A 17,500-nucleotide genomic window follows, 5' to 3' on the forward strand; every position below is an offset into this window, starting at 1 on the left:
TCGTTCCTTCACGAAAGCTTGTACTTAAAGGGCGCGGAGGTAAAGGTGGTGGTTTCTTAGGCCTTCTTAACGCAACGCCCTTCGGTTCAGCTTCTAATTTCCCAGGCTCTAGTAGAGAATTAGTTTCAACCGACGTTTTATCAGACATTTCAGTGTCCGGACGCTCGGCGTCTGTTCCAGGTTCAGAAATGTTTATCTCACTATCCTTTGCTTCATTGTTTGAATTCTTTCGAACCAATCGCGATGGTACAGGGGGAGGTAACCTATGAGGAATCTGTGGCGGTGTCCTCTTGGAAGAGCTATCAGGATTTCGAGAGGGGACAACTGTTTGTGTTTCCATGGAAGAAGCCGAAGGTGTTTTCGTAGGTGGTGGAGGAGGAGGCCTGCTATTGTGACGTACTGCACCTTGTGGGGAAAAAAAAAAAAAGATTTTATGCCAAGTAGAATCAAAACTTGACGAAAGATCGTCCTGGTGGATGTAGTCCTAAGAGGGACTGTTATTGGTGAAATTGACTGACATTTTAGCAACCTGAACAGAGTCATCCATAGAAACAAGTGTGTAATGTCAGTGCATAATATAAACCCCTCTGGTCCTTGACCTGATTGGGTGGTAGAAACGTGATGTTATTGGTGTGTCTAGTCAAGTCAGTTGCCATGTTGCTGATTGGCAAGGCTGTGGTCGTGTTAGGTCGAAGAGGTTTAGGTTTTCCAATAGAACACTTTTCCAGCCGTTTTCGATTGAAACGGGGTAACTCTCGGGAATAGTCATTACCAGACCTCTACACGTTGACAAGTTGAAGATAACTATCATCGTGCCCAGATCCCATCGTTTCTCTTGGCCGGTAGGGCTCTGCAGACATAGGGGGCGCTTACCTTTTGTATGGAAAAACCGGGAAGAATTTTCTGCTTAAAGGAACAGAACAAATTTCTTCAATCAAACTATGGAACGGGACGAGTACGTTCCTTTTGAGACTTCCTTTTTCTTTTTTTTTCTCAAGAGACTGGATACTAATCATTTAGAATAACAAACATGGCTGCCAGATTTTCCATCATAACTTCATAAGTAGTATTTCTCACCTACAGTCTTGCCGCTACGAGGTATAAAAGCATTCGCGTGAACTGACTGAAGCCCGCAAGGCCCATGGGGTCCGCCATGTTTTTTTTTCTTTTTTCGAGGAGCATTGTACCATCGCGGCAAAGCAAATGGAACAGGATTTTCCGATCATTCTCAGCCTGTCACCAGGCTCTCTCTCTGCGGTGGGAGCACCCCCAACCCCAGTCCCTCGGAGGGCCTGCTCGCAGGCAAGATCATTCCAGGAAAACCGAGAAAAGAGGAATATCTCTGAAGATATTCCTTTTCTCCGAAAAACGCTTCAGTGGAAAAGTCTGTTCCATTTGATTTACCACCCGATCAATCGGATTTACCGTACTAAAGGAAAGCGTCCAGGATTTGCATTCTAAGATTCTAGGACTTCCGGGGTTCATATATGAGTCGTCAATAGTGCTAAACATGGCGGCGCCCAGAAGCAAGACATTCGAAGAGTCTCTTTATGAAACTTGGAGAATGTCTCCTTCCGACTCGAACAGAAAGAAGCATTATGTAATATCGCAGTTTTGAACAAAGACACTGATCATTTTTCCGACCGGCTTCGCTCCAGCTGACCCCCATTGCGCCAGATCGGCCATTTTTACTTCCTGTATAGAATTTTATTGTTCGCCACCTGACCAATGAAAAAAATAGAATTTTATGTCTCCAGAGTCCTTAGTTTTCTCGTGCGAAGGCTCCACCAGCTACGAGAAAGGATGGGATCTGGGAACGGGAATGTGTTGGAGCCCGCGGTCAACTTTAGATAGCCCGCCAATTACGGAGCAGAATCAAGAGAGCCAGGCACACAGCTTCTGATAAAGCTACTAGCAATTCGCGTCACACGGCGGCCATATTGTCCCAGGACACCAAAACAGCTTTGTTTTACCACGCCAAGCCTCGCAGTGGAAACCATGGGGGTGAGGCTTGGCGTGGTAAAACAAAGCTTTTTGGTCTCCGTGTGACAAGGGCGAATTACAGCCCCTTTGCAATGATAGGGAAGATATCTGTTTGCAAAAATTGTTTTTGTTATTCAAACGTGCCAACCACAGGAACAAAAGACCATTTGTTTCGACAGCCAATGAAGCTGTAGTTGGCACATTAAATTACAATTGGTGACGTCAACGATATCTTCACTATAGTACAGTCAATAATGTGGCAAGTTTTCGTGGATGAATGAAACAATGAATAGCCCACTTTCGATACATAAAATTCAGTCCAAAACAAAAGGCATCATCTCGAGGCTCTGGGGAATATAATATTCCCCAGAGCCTCGAGATGATGTCTTTTGTTTCGGACTAAATTTTAATAATTATATCGAAATTGGTCTACTTGCCGTTAACATGTGAATTCACGCTGACATTGTGAAATTTATGGTAATTTGACCAGTGACCACGGAAAACCTAAGTTGAATGGAAATGGATATAAAGAAAGCACTGTTTACCTTCGGAATTGCCAGTACCCTCAGGTCTTGCTTGTTTTTCCAGCACCACCTTCATTTCCGACAAAAAGTTAAGTGGCTGGTGTTGTGCGTTACGAACAACAGCCTTATCGTCAGTCTTCCCCACACTATCCACACTGCTGGAAGAACTGTGCTGCGACTAAAGTGAAAGAACAACACACCGTTGTGTAAACATCAATAAAATCTATTCAACCAACTGAGCTCAATCACTGTCTGAGAAGGTGCGATAATGGTGCAGCCTGGCTTTGTTTTGAAGCGTGGCATCCCCAGCCGATGATTGTGCACTGCATAACAAGCAGGATAAGAGACCCCCCCCCCCCCCCCCCACCCCACCTACCCCTCACAACCATGTAAATTAGCCCTAAAAAGCCCCCAGGGGAGTAAAGAGCTAGTACTGCACTGTACTACACATCTCATACAGCAGTTTTGCACATTTTAGTAGCAATAATCAGCAAAAATCAAGCCAAAAAACAAAACAAACAGTTTAAATTACTACAAGCAGATTAAAAACCAAAGTCGATCTTGGAAGGGATGAGCGCTTAGATGCTAACGATACAGTATCAACAGATATAAAGTTTGATTTTTGAAAAGAAAACATTTTGAACCCTTTCCTAAAAGTACTGCAAGACTTGGATATGAATTTTAAGGGGAACAGATTCCCAAATCTTTGATGCAAGAAACTGAAAGACTGGCCTGCAGACTAGCTTAAAGACTGACTTCCTTGGGAGACTGATTACATGACAAAGACTATTTGCAAGTGAAGCTAAACACACTAAATTATTGCTGTGGGTAATCATAAAAGACAGGGACGACCAGAGTCCGAACTCACTGGTGAGTTAGGATAGGGAACAAATTCGTCAATCACTAAAAACCTACTGCCTGTAAACTTAATTTGTTACAGGTTTTACCTGATTTGCCAAGCCTGTCTTTGGAGATGCGACTGGAGAGTCTGTACCCACAACTTCATCTCCGGAACTCACACTGCCATTGACACTCCTACCATCTGTATTTGCAGGGTCATCTACGACAAAGATGATAAAGTAAAGCATGATGACTAATGATGAGTTTGCATTGTTTGAACAGATTACTACTGGTCTTCTTCCGGCAGTAGAGCAGTTTGCAATTTATCATCAACTGATGACAGTGACTACACCAATTTTGCTGTCCTTGGTGATTGGCTTATAAGTCTTGTGGGCCATCAGAAAAGCCAATGGGAAGCAAAAATGATAAGTCAAATTTCATGCACACACTTTACAGTCAACACCAACCCAGAAGAGTCAAGAGAATAGATTGCAATGGGGTTTGACTCTCGTTTGTCAAGATAACAAAAGGTTCTAGATAACTCTTTTGAAACTGAAACCACTGCTTGGCTGGCCCAGACTCGAAGGGTCTCGGGGAATGTCTATGGATGAATCTGCGACATGGCACCACTTTCCTTTCCAATTAAATTCTTAAGAATGTGCACCATTTCTGCAATAGCATGTATACAACACGTGGACATGATCACCTACACCTTCCCTTTCCCATACTACCAGTCACATATCATGAATGATTACAATATGGGTGGTTGGTGCAAGGAGACTTTTCATTTGAATGCAATCCTAGGAAATGGTTTTTAGTTGAGTACCCACATAGGGTTTTTAGGTCAATTCCGTCTTATTTAAGCATGCTCAGAATTTAACACCCTTACTCGTGTACTCTAATCTTAAGTTACCTCTCTTACATGAGCAAGCCTAATTTAGGTGTGTGGAACCAAGTTAACCACATGTCACTAAATATAAGTATAGAGTGTAAGCAGTAGCACCTATTATTACATAAGCATAGAGATTTACGTACATTTCCGTGATGAAATAAGAATGACATACAATGTTTTCACTTGTGACAAATTGTCGTATCAGCCTTTTGATTGGTCAGACGATTTTTTTTTACTAGTGAAAAATTATCGTATCAGCTTTTTGATTGGCTAATATTATGTTGAACTTGGCGTCAGTGGCCTGTGCACCAACAGCGGGAGTAAAATTTGTAAACATGGTGGCCGGCTGGTGTATGGTTTTCATAGTTTTTGATCTTTTATTGCTTAGTTTTCTCAACAAAATACTTCAGAGTTTTAAAAGTGCTCAAGCAAGGTACGTGTATGGAAGGTGAAGATTCCTTTTATTTAAAAAATATTTTGCTATTTGTTTGGGACTTTCGTTAACGATCTTTAGTTTGATAGCCTCTCGATTAACACTTACCTCATTAACTTTATGATTTCTGTACTTATATAATAAACAAGTTACTTCATGGTTGGCTCGTTTGTACGATTCATATTACTCACTCGTGGTGAAGGATCGTTAAACTCACTCGTTCAGGCAGGGTCGGAATCAAACCCACAACCTTCTAATCAGATCACTGTTGTCTCTATGAGGCCAGACAGGGGCAGGCTGTGGGATTTTCCCCTATTTTTTTCTCCACGCATCGTCTCAGATTTTAAGTTTTGTTTTATCAGCACTGCATTTAGACCGGCTTGCTCTGTTAAAATGGATGCTTAGATAAAAATAAGAAAAAAAATACATGCTAGCAACACATATTAAGATCAATAACATACCTGAACTGGTGTAAAAGACAGAGTTTGCTTCGCCGCTACTATTACTACCAGACAATACTGATGACGAGAAGACACCAGACACCCTCTTGATGCTAATGCGAGAAAATCGACTGACTGACTTAGGTAATCTGGGGGATTGCTGTAAAGGCAAAAAGAAAAGAAGAAAATAATGCAGCAGTTTTCAGGTACTTCTTCCACTACATGTAGCTTGTACATGCATTTTGCTACTGACCAAAAGATAATAACAGTATTTAGAATCACTGCGATTTTCACAATTCTGTGGAATCTCATCTTTGAGCGCCAATGGCCAAACTGCATTTTGGCTTCCACCAATCAAACTTCCTACGCCAAGCCAGGTTGTACTTGGTACATTTAATGTATCTCTCAAAGGTGGAAGTTAGAAGTTCAATAGTTTTGTGTCAAATCTGAGTTCCTTTGACTTGGTGGGGTGTAGTTGAAAGTGGTTTTCACTAGGTCATGACGGAACGCCAACATGCTTTGCGAACCTCGCTGTATAGTTCCAGAGAAGGCTACATCGTCAATATACTTACAGAGTTTACAGCGTGGTGCTATGTGCAAATCATTTGTCACCAAAAGAAATAAAAGTGAGGACTAGGTAATACATGTATAAGGGTTGGCATTACTTTTGAGTCAGGGAGGGAGGCAGCATAGCCAAGTGGTTAGGGAGCTACAATCGGCGTCAAAATTGTTGAGACACTCTTATCCTTTAGAGTCGATTTCAAGCTCGGTGGCGCAAATGGCCCCCTCCCCCGCACCCCCGGGACAATGTTGTGTTTTTCTGTTTTCTACGAGCCTTGTCGACAGCGGTGCAACATTGATTAGGGTGGGGGAGGGAGGGGTATCCCGAAAACGTACTTTCTGGACAAGTTTTCTTTGCAAACAACGAATGTGTCGTTGCCAGTGTGCTCTGTTAGGAACTGTCTGAACTAATTTTGTCGCCGATTGTCTGTTTCAGAAAACTTCCTTTATACGGGCACCTATAGTCCAGTCTGTCCGTCAATATGACCACATGAGTGAAGGACTTTTTACAGGTCTAAAAAATTTCGGATAGTTTATTATTCTCGTTTCCGAGTGTGAAAAATGCGTTGTCCTGTGCGAAGCGAAGACTGTGACGTAAGTGCAAAGGGCCTGTTCACTTTTGCCTTCTTTAATACGCTATTTGTGAGTAGGTTAAAGTATGGATTTTTTAAAGGGTTATGCCTCTAACTCCAATTCATCAGAAGAAGCCGATTTTGTTGGTCGAAGTGGTGTCGCAGATGAACGCGAAACAGACATGGTGGCTGTTACAGCCGGGGAACACATTTACTTTCCACGCTCAAATTGCTATGTCGGTGCAAAAAGACTTTCCACCTTGTCGCAGATGCTTTGCAGAGCGGGTTTTGGTGGGAAATTAATGTTTTTGGGAGTAAAGAAACAATATTTTCTCATTTACCACGAGTAACCACGAGTAACCACAAGATTATTATAAAAAGATAATGTAATTATTCTACTTGTTAATTATGGTTACTCGTGGTTACTCGTGGCCACTCCTCCGCGGAGTTCCTAAAATCAGAGTACAGCACTGTTTGCTGCTCTTTTTTTGTCCCAGGAGTTATAAACTGTCTTTGCTATTTATAATTATTTCCCTCTTTTTTATGGGTCATATCCCTTGTAACAAGTTGAAATGGAATTATGTATGGTGACTTTCAAAAGGGAATGCTAAACGTCACGCAATGTTCCGAAAGTATCACTTTATTTCAAGGTATGTCAAATCCAAAACACTGCACAAATCGTCTTGAAATTGTCATTATTTAGTACGATGTCCTTTCTCTCAATAATAAGCGTTTCTGGCGTGAACTTAACTTCGCTGCGCGTTCGACATCCACATTTTGGCCGTTGTAATTGACGTTCTCGGTAGTGATTACTTGCGTTAAAATTTCTCTTTTTTTCGAATGCGGTACATCGAAGCCCGTGAGATATCACTTCCCCTGACAATATCATTCACTTTCCGCCCTTCGCAAATAGATTGCAAGCGTATACATGCCCTTATGGCAACCGTATACATGCCCTTATCTCGTTAGAAATGTTCTGTGTGAAAACCATGTTCGACACTGAAATGTCTGCAATCATACCAGTGACTGCTACATCACCGTAATAAAGAAAAAGGTGATTTAATATATGTCCTGATCCCTATATGACATGACAACGCATAAACGCTATTGAAATGTGTATATTTCATATATTAATGCAAAAAAAACGCTTATCAGAAGTCGTCATTACACTTCATACAAAGTTTTTTCATATAGACAATCGGCGTCAAAATTGTTGAGACACTCTTATCCTTTAGAGTCGATTTCAAGCTCGGTGGCGCAAATGGCCCCCTCCCCCGCACCCCCGGGACAATGTTGTGTTTTTCTGTTTTCTACGAGCCTTGTCGACAGCGGTACAACATTGATTAGGGTGGGGGAGGTGGGGGAGGAAGGGGTATCCCGAAAACGTACTTTCTGGGCAAGTTTTCTTTGCAAACAATGAATGTGTCGTTGCCAGTGTGCTCTGTTAGGAACTGTCTCAACTAATGTAGGCTTGAGAGATCTGGAGGTCCCTGGTTCAAGTCCTGCTCTCGCCACTAATTGTTCTGAGTGTTCCCAGGCTCAACTCCTCGGATGCACTTGTAAATAGCCAACTGGTTTGTTCACGATTATTACTTTTGTATTTGAATCATGTATTTGTAGTTTTTATTACTACTGTAATTTTTATTGTAACTTTATTGTAACATGACCACATCAGCAACATTGTAATTTATTGTATGTAAATAACACTTTTATTATTATTATTATTATTATTATTATTATTATTATTATTATTATTATTATTATTATTATTATTATTATTATTATTGCAGGCCTTCTGACAGGGTGCGGGAAAAAAATTAAAATTGTGCGCTATTTTGGAGGCCAATTGTGCGGGAAAAAAAGTCAATTGTGCGGGAAATTGTGCGGGATTGCGCAATCTTGCAAACATCGTGTTCTCCTTGTCTACTCAAAGCCTTCTCAGCTCTCTCTTCTGCTCTGCGAATCTTCTTGCCGTCGCCCTCGCTGGGTATACTCCTCGACGGTCTTCCAATCGAACTTCGATTGAAATTCCTGCTGTCATGGCTGACTTACCTCTACATTTTACTTCGAATGATTTTTATATTATTGACTGAAGTTTAGAACCTATTTAAAACTGATTTTATGTTTGTTGAAGCAATCGAATGTGCTAAACAAAACCACCCGAGGAAATTGCCCCAGAAAACCTAGCGAGCCTCTAATGTACGTTATGTATTTCTAAATAGTCTGTATCAGTCACGAATAATTATTGTGTAACCCAATCGACAAGTTGTTCGCTGAAAGCGTGGAAATACTAGAGTGTTTTCAAGGTAAATAGTCTGAAAATAGCCTAAATATATTCTAGATCTCCTGATACTCAATAGAAAAACGCGTTTTGATTAAATGATGATGATGATGATGATGATGATGATGATGATGATGAACAGGAAGTGATGCCTTTCTTGGTAACATTTCGTATCTGTTATTTTAATCATTGATCAATGTATTAATTTTATTAACTTTCATACCTTGACAGGAACAGTACTGTCATCTGAGTCTGATTTCTTGTGTTTCTCTTCATAGCTAAACATATAACATAACATAATAAAATTAATAAACATAACAGGCAGGAATAGTCATTGACCTCTCAGTTACACCAGCTGGAATGGGATAAATGGAATAACCTCAAACCTATTAAGGAACTAAAACTTACTCAGGTAGAATTTTCAAGAAAATTAACGAGTGTTGACCCAAAACAAAAAGAAAGAGGTTCTTTACGTCTGAGGCTCCATAGCAATCCAATACATCGAATCTTGTTTACCAATAAATTATACTGAAAAAAGTAATTTTATTGGTAATTTTCTAACCTTATAAACCTCTTGAGTGCTTCGTCAACAGTCAGATCTCCACTTTTAACGCTTCTCATCAAGTTGATTCTATCATCTTCACTCATGGTCATTTCACAAGCAATAACTTCTGATGAAGGCCGACTGCCGGACTTTCTCTTTGTGCTCTTTCCAAATAATCCACGCTTTAACTTTGGTTTGCTTTCGGACTTTTCATCATCATTTTGGACGTCATCCTGCCCAAGGAAAAACAAAATGAACAACGTTATCACTCCTTAGTATGCAAACTTTAAAACACAGAATCCAAAAAAATAATAAATTAATCTGCTCATTGAAATGAAGGTACCAGTACATTTGAAGTGCAGCATTTAAACAAATCTGAGAAGTCATCAGCACACTACGCAATAGTCTCTAACAGACACCTGAAAAATTCAGGTCGCTCTGACCGGATTCGAATCCACAACATTTGTTACGCAGGTGCCCAACAAACTGACCTGATCCAAATAAGTGGCTTCATACCTCAGTTGGTAGAGCATTGCACCGGCATTGCAGTGCTCATGCATTCAAATTTTGTTGGAGCCACCTGAAACTTTTTTTATAGGGATTTGCCCTCCTACACAAAAACTCGTATAACAATATTTCACAATGTTAGCGCAAGATTTGGATGGCGAGCAGTATATTCTGACTTGTGAAATAAAAGCGTGATGTATCATAGGTGAACTCACTTTTCATACTTAAATTACAGTAATACATGTACATGTAATGGTCATTCTTTGATTTAGATAAATACTACTAATTACGAATACAATCATGTCACCTGAATATGTGGTGGGACATGAGTATATTTCCGAGTCTGAGAATCAAACCTACAGTGTAAACTATAGCACAAGTAAGTAGAAGCAAAAGTCCATGGATGGCAAACAATAGACAGCAGCAGCAGTGACCAGAGTGGCAGACGTACAAAGTCATGTACACGTACCATTAATATTATTATGAGGCATCAAATCGTAAGAGATAAAAGTACTTACTTTGCCAGCTTTTATATAATCCCCTTTGCTGCAATCCTCTTCATATCTAAATACAATCAGTTATGGTTAAGAGTTTAATTGATCTGAATTGATGCGAAGTCTCATCTTCTGAAACAAGTTGCTTGTCAACCGGCAAAGGACAAATGAAAAATCACAGTCCTAGGCAGGAATGGAATCTACGACCTCCATAACACCCGTCGGATGCTCAACCCATTGAGCTTGCAGATAGTGGGACACATGGTCCACTCAGGACCTAGATAAACAACTCGCTCCTCCCTAGGAGTTCTAATAGCTCAATGGGTAGAGCATCAGACCATTGTTACAGAGGTTGTACATGTATGTTCAATTCCTGCCAAGGACGCAGATTCTTCACTTGTCCTTTTGCCTGTTGCCTGTTGCCAAAAAACTTTCCATCATTCATGTATCTGTAAGTCTCATCCTATCAATTAGCAATTACTGTAGAGGTTTGAATTAGGGTGAGGCTATATAGAAGACGCTGATTGAGGATCAAGCACACGCATTTATGGGGCAGTGGTCGAAGAGTGTAGTATGTCTTGTAAGCGACCTGTAAGCAACATGTTTTACCAATACACCATTACAGCTAACCTTAAGCCTAAAACCCCTTGTTTAGGTATAATAAGGCCTAAGGTTAGAACACCTGTCAGATTGTTTCCGGACTCTAAATTTTTCGTTTATTACACAAGTTTGACCGTCAAAGTTGTGTATTAAACAACTTTGACGGTCAAACTTGTGTAATACACAACTTAAGACGGTCAAACTTGTGTATTACACAACTTTGACCGTCACTTTTGGCGGTCAAAGTTGTGTAATACACAAGTTTGACCGTCAAAGTTGTGTATTACACAAGTTTGACCGTCAAAGTTGTTTAATACACAACTTTGACACATGAGCTCACGGCGACAATTTTTGGACGCCGCCATTGCGAAAAAAAATATTGTAGTGAAAAACAAACTCGCAGTTTGCTCGATCTAACAGAAAATGCTTTTGCAGGACTTTCCTTTGCCTGGTCTATTCGACCCGGCAAGGATAAGGCATTAACTTTTCATTTTTGAGGACATAATCCGCTCTGAGTCATCCGTCCAGTCGGAGTGTTAGTCATTCCGACGATGCCAGCTTTAAGGCAAGTGCGTAAATTCCTCAAATAACAACGTCGAAAGTGAAAAAAAAGATCAACAACAACTGATGTACGGATGCAACAGAAAACGAGAGCGTCAAAGGATGTCACCTAATTTGCGAAAACTACCTCGTTCCGTGCAAAAAAAAAAAAAAGAAACGAACAAACAGCGAGTTACCTATCTACATGTAGTTGCTCGCAGGCGAGCGTGAGACAAAACAAAACATGCAAATTTTGAAGTCAACGCTCTACAAAATCATTTTCGTATAAGCCCTTTCGTAATGAAAGGGACCATCTAAACAGCAACATTATTTTTAAAATAACTTGTTTTTTATTCGCTGCAGCAAACTACAGCGACACTACATACACTAGGGAGTCGTTGTTCGTTTTCGGTCAGCTCAGACCATCCGTAAAAAAATGAAGCTGTCAATCACAGATTTGTTTACAAAGAGAGAGCTCGGCTCGTGCAAATCTTTCCAAACTTTTAAGTATGCGATCAAATGAGAAAAGTTTTGCTTAAACAAAAAAAAGGCAATTGCTTAAAGAAGTAAGATCATATAATTGAGATAAAGGTGTGAAAAAGGTGGTAATTAAAAACGAACTCGGTGAGCAAAGTGAATTCAGTGAATTCGACCTTGAATTCGTCTTTTTGACAGCAGAATTGAAGACGAGTGTAAACGTTTGAGTGATAAACATGAAAGGAAAATTTTGGCAAGAAACTTTAGACTCGGTTTGTTTCTGTGTGTGTGTTTTTTTTTTTTTTACAATTGAAGGAACATTTACGCTTATTTTAGCTTTAGTTTAATACAAGCAATCAGCTCATCCAATTTACTGCGGCTAAAATTTTATTTTTAGTCGCAAGTTAGTCATGGAATATACGCATCAAGGATGGCATGGGCAACATTAAATTTTACCTTTTGGCGTGGATAGAAAAAGGTATAGCGTAGCCAAATAAGTAACGGTCGTATCAATAAAAGAGAGGAGTTTCGGTAAAAAAACAAAGCGGAGACGAGTTAAGGCCCATACGCACTAGGCTGAAGAAATTTGTTTGGCTCAACAAAAAAATTGTCTCCGCTAAATTTTCAATTTGCTAATCGTGGCCGCACTTGAAAACGCTTTCTTTATGTTGTAAAATATGTATAATTGACACTCCTAACAAAAATTTGAAGTTTGATAAGGCTTGACAAAATTTGGTGAGGAAAAAAATTACTGTGCAGATTTTTTCGCAAAATAAGCAAACATTTGCCCACTGCGTACGAGCTCAAAACCAGTCGCATCGCAGTATGATCTGGGCGACCAAACACTCTCTCGTGATTTAAAAGCTCCATCGGAGATCAGTTAATGAGCCTTTTACTGAAATTAAAATACAATCGTTCAGTTCAGGCGTACAAAATGCGTAACAAGAGCCCCAGGTATGATCGTATACCATACGTTAAGAGTTGTCTCACCACAACAGCCGTCACTTTATTGCCAAACTACCCTAAATGTATTATAGGGCATAAGCACGACAGCTACTGGTGGATTCATTCATTTTCTTCAATACTGAGATTTGGGCAGTTTCGATAGTGACTAGACAGGCCGACTTTAGCGCCAAAAACTACGATCTCATTAAATATGGCGATGTTTTTACGCGGGAAAAATGTTGATCTTACTTGTGCTTCTAGCGGTAAATTAAGGGAAATACCGAAGAAAAAAGGTTTTGCCGGATCCTCTGGGTTTGAGGCAATAAACAGTTGTTTACCTAAAAAGGATCTCACCTCTGACTAGCTTCGCATCATCAGAGGCATCATGCGGTACTTGTTTTCGATTGCAGCTGTATGAACGACAAACCTCGCCAATTTGACTTGAAGGTTGTTTTATAGTATGAATCTTTTTTTGGGGAGCTTCGCAAGTTGATCTCACACAAGGATCAACGAGTAAAGCGCTATCACTTTCTTAAGTGGGAAATGAGCTCAAGCCCAGCAAAAACTAGCGAACCAAGCGGACCTTTGCAAGGAAAACTATTGCCAGATCTTGATTGACAAGTCGGGTAACATTAATCACGTGATTTGAAGTTTCCGGATATTTTAGATATTAATAAGGCACTCAGGCAGACAGAATGTGTGCACCACCCAACTTTGACATAAAATATAAGGGCTCTGTCACGGCACTTTTACAGCTTTTCCGTCCAAACTGGGTGCAACTGTTAACTTAGAACTTAGTATGCCTGTCAAAAACTCTTGAAAACCCCCGAGCGCATTGCCTGTTTTCATGGACTAAGCTGCGCATAATTAAAGGCCTTCGTCGCAATTAACGTAATAATGAGTATTGATTAGTGCCGTGACAGAGCCCTTATATTTTATGTCAAAGTTGGCTGGTGCACACATTCTGTCTGCCTGAGTGCCTGCCTCGTCTGCAACTTCAGAGGTTATCAGAAAGTCGCATCTCCTCTACCACTTTCTATGACGGCTACCATTGAAACACACATTGATCTCTTCTGACTGCGTAAATCTATGACTTAGGCGGTCTAACAACAGAAAGAAAGACATTTCAGTGAGGATTAGGGTACAAATATCTAGAAAATGCTTTAAGAATATATCTGGGTATTTTCATTTTCATTTTCATTCTCTAAAATCCCTCAAAGACCCTTCTGAACACCCCCAAAAAACCAGGCAACTCCGAATTTTCCGCTAACCCTCCCTCCTCCAAACCAGCTCGTGAATGATAGAAAACAAAAGCATTTCTCAAAGGAATGTCGAAGAATTTTTTTTTTTAAGCTACAAACTTTTCTTTTTAAAATCAATTACCCCGCCTCAAGCGTTTACTTCTTAATTAATAGAGAGATTAAGCATGACGTTTACGGCCAACGACAAACGGGAAACGGCAGGCTCCTGCTTGTCATAAAAGCGTGAAAATTATCTCATTTTAACTTGTCTCGTTCCTTTGCGAAGTTGCTTGATATATGGAGCTAACAGGACAGAAATGAGCTAATATCAAGCAGGGTTCTTCCATCTTTGGCAAAACCCTAATTTCACTCCGACGTTTGCCGTTGGGCGTAAACGTCATGCTTTATCTCTCTAATATCTAAAATATCCGGAAACTTCAAATCACGTGATTAATGTTACCCGACTTGTCAATCAAGATCTGGCAATAGTTTTCCTTGCAAAGGCCCGCTTGGTTTGCTAGTTTTTGCTGGGCTTGAGCTCATTTCCCACTTATGAAAGTGATAGCGCTTTACTCGCTGATCCTTGTGTGAGATCAACTTGCGAAGCTCCCCAAAAAAAGATGCATACTAAACAACCTTCAAGTCAAATTGGCGAGGTTTGTCGTTCATACAGCTGCAATCGAAATCAAGTACCGCATGATGCCTCTGATGATGCGAAGCTGGTCAGAGGTGAGATCCTTTTTAGGTAAACAACTGTTTATTGCCTCAAACCCAGAGGATCCGGCAAAACCTTTTTTCTTCGGTTTTTCCCTTAATTTACCGCTAGAAGCACAAGTAAGATCAACATTTTTCCCGCGTAAAAACATCGCCATATTTAATGAGATCGTAGTTTTTGGCGCTAAAGTCGGCCTGTCTAGTCACTATCGAAACTGCCCAAATCTCAGTATTGAAGAAAATGAATGAATCCACCAGTAGCTGTCGTGCTTATGCCCTATAATACATTTAGGGTAGTTTGGCAATAAAGTGACGGCTGTTGTGGTGAGACAACTCTTAACGTATGGTATACGATCATACCTGGGGCTGTTGTTACGCATTTTGTACGCCTGAACTGAACGATTGTATTTTAATTTCAGTAAAAGGCTCATTAACTGATCTCCGATGGAGCTTTTAAATCACGAGAGAGTGTTTGGTCGCCCAGATCATACTGCGATGCGACTGGTTTTGAGCTAGTATGCAGTGGGCAAATGTTTGCTTATTTTGCGAAAAAATCTGTCATCAGTTCCGTCCTACGAGTGTGCACAGTAATTTTTTTCCTCACCAAATTTTGTCAAGCCTTATCAAACTTCAAATTTTTGTTAGGAGTGTCAATTATACATATTTTACAACCTAAAGAAAGCGTTTTCAAGTGCGGCCACGATTAGCAAATTGAAAATTTAGCGGAGACAATTTTTTTGTTGAGCCAAACAAATTTCTTCAGCCTAGTGCGTATGGGCCCTTAACTGGTCTTCGCTTTGTTTTTTTACCGAAACTCCTCTCTTTTATTGATACGACCGTTACTTATTTGGCTACGCTATGCCTTTTTCTATCCACGCCAAAAGGTAAAATTTAATGTTGCCCATGCCATCCTTGATGCGTATATTCCATGACTAACTTGCGACTAAAAATAAAATTTTAGCCGCAGTAAATTGGATGAGCTGATTGCTTGTATTAAAGTAAAGCTAAAATAAGCGTAAATGTTCCTTCAATTGAAAAAAAAAAAAACACACACAGAAACAAACCGAGTCTAAAGTTTCTTGCTAAAATTTTCCTTTCATGTTTATCACTCAAACTTTTACACTCTTCTTCAATTCTGCTGTCAAAAAGACGAATTCAAGGTCGAATTCACTGAATTCACTTTGCTCACCGCGTTCGTTTTTAATTACCACCTTTTTCACACCGTTATCTCAATTATATGATCTTACTTCTTTAAGCAATTGCCTTTTTTTGTTTAAGCAAAACTTTTCTCATTTGATCGCATACTTAAAAGTTTGGAAAGATTTGCACGAGCCGAGCTCTCTCTTTGTAAACAAATCTGTGATTGACAGCTTCATATTTTACGGATGGTCTGAACTGACCGAAAACGAACAACGACTCCCTAGTGTATGTAGTGTCGCTGTAGTTTGCTGCAGCGAATAAAAAACAAGTTATTTTAAAAATAATGTTGCTGTTTAGATGGTCCCTTTCATTACGAAAGGGCTTATACGAAAATGATTTTGTCGAGCGTTGACTTCAAAATTTGCATGTTTTGTTTTGTCTCACGCTCGCCTGCGAGCAACTACATGTAGATAGGTAACTCGCTGTTTGTTCGTTTCTTTTTTTTTTTTTTTGCACGGAACGAGGTAGTTTTCGCAAGTTAGTTGACATCCTTTGACGCTCTCGTTTTCTGTTGCATCCGTACATCAGTTGTTGTTGATCTTTTTTTTCACTTTCGACGTTATTTGAGGAATTTACGCACTTGCCTTAAAGCTGGCATCGTCGGAATGACTAACACTCCGACTGGACGGATGACTCAGAGCGGATTATCTCCTCAAAAATGAAAAGTTAATGCCTTATCCTTGCCGGGTCGAATAGACCAGGCAAAGGAAAGTCCTGCAAAAGCATTTTCTGTTAGATAGAGCAAACTGCGAGTTTGTTTTTCACTACAATATTTTTTTTCGCAATGGCGGCGTCCAAAAATTGTCGCCGTGAGCTCATGTGTCAAAGTTGTGTATTAAACAACTTTGACGGTAAAACTTGTGTAATACACAACTTTTATTACACATAACATGAGAATTTTATTCCATAAAGCTCATTTGTACAAATCTATACGCTTTATTTTCACATGTGAAAAAGGCCTATACAGCCAATCAGAATGGCGTACAGCTCTTTCACATGTGGAAGTATAACCAATCAACGAAAGCGTAAAGGCGTTTCCATGCCAATCACTCGTGCATCTCGTGCAAATCGTGCAAATCGTACTTTGTTATTGAATTAAATTAAATTTGCCTTTGGTTCTATTGTTAGTGAGTTTTTGTTTCTAATTCGCGTTCAGAAAACTATTTTAATGAAAATTCTCATGTTATGTGTAATAAACAGTTCACGACATAGAAAGTGCTTTGTACGGGGTTTTATTCACTCGTTGTTTGTGTCAAAAACCCTCACTCGCTCGTTCCTCGCTCGTTCGGGTTTTTGACACAAACAACTCGTGCATAAAACCCCGTACGCCGCACTTTCTATGACGTAAACTATATTGACGGTCAAACTTGTGTATTACACAACTTTGACCGCCAAAAGTGACGGTTAAAGTTGTGTAATACACAAGTTTGACCGTCAAAGTTGTTTAATACCTAACTTTGACGGTCAAACTTGTGTAATAAACGAAAAATTTAGAGTCCGGAAACAATCTGACAGGTGTTTTAGGTTTGTTTCTGTATTGGTAAAACATGTAGCTTATAAGACGAGCTACACTCTTCGACCGCTGTCCCCTAAACGCATGTGCTCGACCCTCGCCTTCGATATAGCTTCACCCTTTGGGTTAGGGTAAGTACAGTTTGCACTGTTTGATCATTGGAATCTGTTGCCATTTTTGTGTCTTCCCTTGCAGGTAG

At 40.0% G+C, this 17,500-nt stretch overlaps 1 protein-coding gene across 1 annotated transcript in view; it reads right to left on the bottom strand.

Moving 5' to 3' along the window:
* Nucleotides 1–17,500, bottom strand: part of LOC138053031 (SAM and SH3 domain-containing protein 1-like) — a 32,230-nt gene that overhangs the window by 4,341 nt on the left and 10,389 nt on the right. Inside the window, exons 6-12 of the mRNA XM_068899711.1 lie at nucleotides 10,096–10,141; nucleotides 9,089–9,303; nucleotides 8,750–8,804; nucleotides 5,134–5,272; nucleotides 3,455–3,567; nucleotides 2,529–2,685; nucleotides 1–405 (exon numbers count right to left, since the gene is read on the bottom strand). The exon at nucleotides 1–405 is cut by the window's left edge and continues 812 nt beyond it. Coding sequence (XP_068755812.1) covers nucleotides 1–405; nucleotides 2,529–2,685; nucleotides 3,455–3,567; nucleotides 5,134–5,272; nucleotides 8,750–8,804; nucleotides 9,089–9,303; nucleotides 10,096–10,141 — 1,130 coding nt within the window. The remainder of the gene's footprint in view (nucleotides 406–2,528; nucleotides 2,686–3,454; nucleotides 3,568–5,133; nucleotides 5,273–8,749; nucleotides 8,805–9,088; nucleotides 9,304–10,095; nucleotides 10,142–17,500) is intronic.

Source organism: Montipora capricornis, chromosome 6 (assembly GCF_036669925.1).
Source record: "Montipora capricornis isolate CH-2021 chromosome 6, ASM3666992v2, whole genome shotgun sequence".
Lineage (NCBI taxonomy): Eukaryota > Metazoa > Cnidaria > Anthozoa > Scleractinia > Acroporidae > Montipora > Montipora capricornis.